The following is a 5,446-nucleotide window of genomic DNA, read 5'->3' as shown; positions in this document are numbered from 1 at the left end:
TATTTTTTGTTTAATTAAAAACTGTTTAATGTTTTTTCTTATTACATGTTTATAACTTGTTAGAAACACCGAGTTGTCTCTGGCTCAAAGCTGCTTTATAAATGAAACTGCCTTGACTATTATGGCTAATGGTCCTGTACTACAGGACATTGTCAAAAGCTAGCAAGTTAGCACGGGTATATTAGCAGCTAGTTAGCGTTAGCCCAACTGGCTTCAAGATGTCTGAGTGCAACTCAAACTTTTGCCCGAGAGAAAAATCTCACAAAAAACAAAAACCTGCAAGAAGAAGATGAGATGGTTTAGATGTCAAACCTGTGACTCAAATATTTCAGGCCAACTTACATTTTTTTTTAATTAATTTAAGACATTCTTGCTAAAGCTGTTAGCATGTCAGAATGGTCATAAGACTTTCAGATTTCTTCTTCAGTCAGAGGCCTCTTCAGGTTTGATGCAACACTGACTGCTACTGGAGATCTTTCCTGCCCACAGCATCAGTATCTACATCGACTCTTTGAAGATACTTTGATAATTTGACGAGTTAAAACAATATTCATAATAGTTTATTTATTGACTATTATTGATGATCTGTCCTGGAACAACAAACCAGTGCAACCAGTTGGACCAGTACGGTTGAAGAAGCAGAACTGGGCCGTACCTGAACCTCCGGGGAGTCAGCCGGGTCAGGGACCGCATGTGGCTGCTGGCTCGGTTTCCGTACGTCCTCAGCTGGTCGGGAGAACTGTAGTGCTTTAACGAAGGAGACTGGGGCAGAACAAAGCAGAATCAGAACCAGAACCATCAGAACCGGGTCAGAACCGGGTAGGAACCAGGAGGAATTACCTTCTTCTCCTCCGGAGGGATCACCTGCTGCCGCTCCATCTCCTCCTTGCTCACCACGCTCGCCCTGCAGAGAAGAGAGTCCAGAACCGTGAGCCACGATGACCTTTGACCTGTCTACAGTGTGGCGGTTTGAGGAGAAAGGTTTGGATGGTTCAGTCATCATGATTCATGTCAAACCTGAAGGTAAACAAAACCCACAAAATTCTGGTCTGATTTCACTTCCACCAGGTGTATGTAAACTTCTGACCTTTAATGTTTTTCATCCCTGATTGTCTTAATTATTGTTTCTCAGATTTAAATAGAAAATTCTGTGATAACTTTATTTTGTGATGTTACAGTTTCTGCTGCAGTACGGTGGCCCACAGGTTCAAACAAAAATCAAACTTATAAACAATGCAAACTCCAAAACACACAAAAACTAACGCAACAGAAAAATACTGCAAAACAAAAAATGTCGCAAGTCACAAAACAAAACAAGTATAAAGAGCTGCAAACTGATGTTAGTCCTCCAGACCACTAGGGGGAGTCGACCAGCAGATTATCTGGGACCAAGCGCTCAGTAAAAAAAACCGGGAAGTTCAGAAGAAAGTTGGGTGAAAGAAAGAAAAAGTGCATCCCACTTGCTTTTTTAGCATGTAGTTATTTAATATTACAGAACAATTCCAGACTCCCCCTAGTGGTCAGGAGGACTTCAGTTTAGTGAAATGAGTTTGCACATTTTTCTCTTGGTATATATTTTTTTGCTTTGTAGCGTTTCTATGTAGGTTTTATTTATCTATTTTGAGTTTTAAAAACATTTTTATCACATATTCTAATTCACCACTGACCAGCCTTTTGGAGCTTTGATGCTCCATTTACCGATTAATTACTAAATTAGTTGATGATTCTTACGGTAATCAATTAATCCCAATTAATCGATTCAGCCCTACACTTAGTCAGAGAGAGCGTCCAGAAAGCTGCCAACAAACATTTATAATGATTACAGAATCATTTAGTAACATATATTTATTAAATGTGTAATAAACATTTTTTTTCAGATTTCTTAGATAAATAAAATTTTTTATCAAAATCTGACAGAAGCATGAATAATTATGGGCCTAGCTGGGCACTGTAGGCTAACAGAGGCTACTGGAAGCTAACGGAGGCTAATGGAAGCTAACAGAGGCTAAAGGAGGCTAACGGCGCCTAATGGAAGCTAACGGAGGCTAGTGGAAGCTAACAGAGGCTAATGGGAGCTAACGGAGGCTAATGGGAGCTAACGGAGGCTAATGGGAGCTAACGGAGGCTAATGGAAGCTAACGGAGGCTAACAGGGATAAAAAAGTGAGAGCAGAGCTGCTTACTGGTGTCGGGATTCCGCCTCGGGGTCACCAGGAAGCGAGAAGCTCCAGCTGTGCTTGAAGCCTCCATCTCTCCTGCTCTCAGATCTATTCAGGGCTTAGACAGTAAAACCAGAACCGGGTCAGAACAGGAACAGCAGCAGAACACAAACCAGAACCGGGTCAGAACACATGCATCATATGAGCCGGACCGGACCGGACCAGTTCCAGCTGCACAGTCGGACCGAATCTGGTCCCTGAAGAACCGACTACCGAAACCAGACGGATCAGACCGAGAGCCGCTCCACACGCTGCAACGATCATTTTACTAACCGATTAACTGATCTATTATTATGACGATTAATTGGTTATTCTAATAATTAATTAATCGTTCCAGTCCTACATGGAACCAGACGGATGCGACTGAGGAATTCTGGGAACACGTGGATTACAGTTATTTGGTTATTTTTACATCATTTCTATTGTTTTATTGCAGCATTTTCTTAATTAATTAGTTTTCTGTTATTTTTAGCTTTTATTTTCTCCTCTTGTTGCTTCTTTCCGGCTGAGGAACTGTTAACCTGAAACACCAGCTGCACCACAACACTCCCACTTCCTGTTTCTGAAGCAGCTGATTGGACCCCTCTGCTGGGCCTGGGTCACAAGCAGGAGGTAATCTGCAGAACCAACCTGGCTGCAGGTAAACTGGTTCTGGATGAGGTCCACACATCCAGAACCAGAACACTGCTCCACAGACAACCGGCCCCAACGTAGACCAGATGATGGAGGAAAACCAGTTGAACTCCTAATGCTCGATTCAAAGAGAAATACCTGAATCTAAAACATACTTATGATAAAAACAAACCAACTAGCTGGTTGCCATCTAAACATCTGCACTGTTGACATAAAAATAATCAGGATCCCCCCCATATCAAATTCTACTGCAAATAGTATTTTATCTGGTTTTTAGTGCAAATATCTCAGCACACTTGGACTAAACTAATCTAAAAACAACTTTTCAGCAAGGAAGAGGAGCTGGTTACAAGTTAGTAATAACTGATTAAAGATATTTGTCCCATACACACACATATATATATATATATATATATATATATATATATATATATATATATTCTCGTTTGTGTGAACTTTAATATTTTTATCTATTTTGTACACTATTTAATTTGAAGGAATCCCGTTTCCATTTCCATTTTATCTCATTTTAGGAGTTTTTATCTGATTTTAGTAAATAGTAACTACAATAACAGTAACAGTGAAAAATCATAATATCTCATGTGTTTGGATTTATTATCCTGTGCAGGTTATATTTCCTCTGAATTCACACCAATCCTGCTTCTGTTTACATGTTTTCCTCTCAGATCTACAGCTAGCCTGTTAGCATGTCCGTTAGCACCAGTTAGCATTCTGTTAGTGAACTCTGGCCAATCAGAGGCTGTTTATCTGTTTGTTTGTTTATTGTTTACTTGTTTGCGCCTCCATCTGCGGTGAGCCAGTCAGCTCTGGGGCTACAGCCTCCCCTCCCAGCCACAGGAAGGCCCGGCTATGCTGCGGCTACATCCAGCTAACAGCAGCGCTAACAGGGATAGCTGCAGCCCCCACAACAGAGCCGATTCCGGTCACAAACAACCGAACCCTAACCATAGCCGGTCCCCCAGCCGGTCCAGACCCGAACATTCGGCCCTCCCTGCCCCCCGGCCAGGCAGATGATGATGGGGAGAAGCAGCGTGGAGCCAGCCGGAGTCCCAGTGGCTGAGTGCGGGTGAAGTAGAAGCAGCGGTCCGGTACGGTGTCCGGTGCGGAGTGTCACCGCTTACCTTGGAGGAAGAAGCTTCTGTTGTGGGCCATGTTCATGCCCTGACCCGCTTCATGTTCCGATGATGCTCATTAATGGCTGGAAACAGCAGCTCGGTCGTTTAAAGCTTCTCGGCTCCACAAATACACACCATGCCGGAAGTTGAATGTCAGGGCTTCACAATAAAAGCTCTAACATTCCAAGCCAGTAGAAGCTGAATGAAACCAGAACATGCTGCAGGTTTAACCCCCAATGTAACCATAAACCGTTTCTGAACACCTCAAACTCTCCGGTTCTGATCCATTAACATGGTCTGTGTCTTCTTTACTCAGTTATTTTACCTTATGAGGTTAAATCAGCAGGAATATCTTACAGTTTGATGAAAATAACACAGTTTCATAACTACATAAATTCATGATGTCATTCTACATCAGACCCTCAATTACTCTTTAATGTGCTTTTAGCCCCCCAGATATTAAGATGCAGTTAGTTGAGATTTTAGATCAGAGAAGAGACTCAGATGGGATTTTTGTTATTGATTAATCCATAGAGTTACCTGAACTGCCTGTAAAACTGAAAATCTCTGCGTGTCTGCATCGAATATTCAGGGTGTAAATTGTAACCGGTCAAAATGACGGCTGGCCTTCAGATTATTCAAGTGGTGATGAAAAGTACGCTACATCAGAACTTAATGGTTTTACATTCCCCTTTTAACTCTTTCCCCCAAAAAATCCAATAAACCCCTTAAGTGTAAAAACCCTTTTTTGAAAAATGTAGGAAGTTGTTTTTTTTTCTAAATTTGCCGTTTCCATCACACACAGCAAATTTGGAAGTGTTAAGTCAACTCCTAGAGAATTGAATTAACACTTTGAAAGTGCCTATATTGGTCCACTCTTGATTGTGAAAGTTACACTTTAGAAAGTGTCATTTGTGAGAGTTGAATCAACACTCAGTAGTTGAAATTTAACACACATCAGTGTTGATTTACCCAACACTAGTGTATAGTGTCAAAAGTTAACACTATGAATGTGTTCATTTAATACAATAGTATTAAATATAGAACATAGAAATCTGAGTTTTAAAATACTATTGGTAGGGTGAACTCTGGTGGTGCAGGGGTTAAACACAACCCACATATGAAGGCCCAACTCAACGTGGCTTTTCTGGGTTCGCTTCCCAGCCTTTGCTGCATGTTTTCCCCCTTCTCTCATTACCCACTATCAAATAAAGGCCACAAGAGCCAATTAAACCTTTTTTTCCCACAAAATACCACTGGTAGTCAATAATCCCCAAATTTATTTTAAAAGACATTAGATGCCACTTGAATCTACAAAAACATCAACACAAGTTGCAGTACATAGTCTACTTTTATTTCAAAACATCAAACAGCACTGACAGCAATATACAACAAAGGTCATACATTCATGGTACTTTGCACTGAAGGTGAAGCTTTGAAAGTTCACTGAAAGCGGCCA

The 5,446-nt window shown here is 41.1% G+C and overlaps 1 protein-coding gene across 1 annotated transcript in view; it reads right to left on the bottom strand.

The window, feature by feature from the left end:
• LOC106956083 (sentrin-specific protease 6-like) overlaps positions 1–4,188 on the bottom strand; it is a 32,666-nt gene extending 28,478 nt beyond the window's left edge. Inside the window, 4 exon segments of the mRNA XM_015046664.1 lie at positions 656–762; positions 841–904; positions 2,183–2,276; positions 3,994–4,188. Coding sequence (XP_014902150.1) covers positions 656–762; positions 841–904; positions 2,183–2,276; positions 3,994–4,024 — 296 coding nt within the window. The 5' untranslated portion in view covers positions 4,025–4,188.
• Between the last annotated feature and the right edge of the window lie 1,258 nt (positions 4,189–5,446).

Source organism: Poecilia latipinna, unplaced genomic scaffold (genome assembly GCF_001443285.1).
Source record: "Poecilia latipinna isolate Pla-1442-1.1 unplaced genomic scaffold, P_latipinna-1.0 Scaffold786, whole genome shotgun sequence".
In the NCBI taxonomy this organism is placed as follows: domain Eukaryota; kingdom Metazoa; phylum Chordata; class Actinopteri; order Cyprinodontiformes; family Poeciliidae; genus Poecilia; species Poecilia latipinna.
Note: the sequence above shows the minus strand (reverse complement) of the source record. Positions and strands in the feature narration are given on the sequence as shown.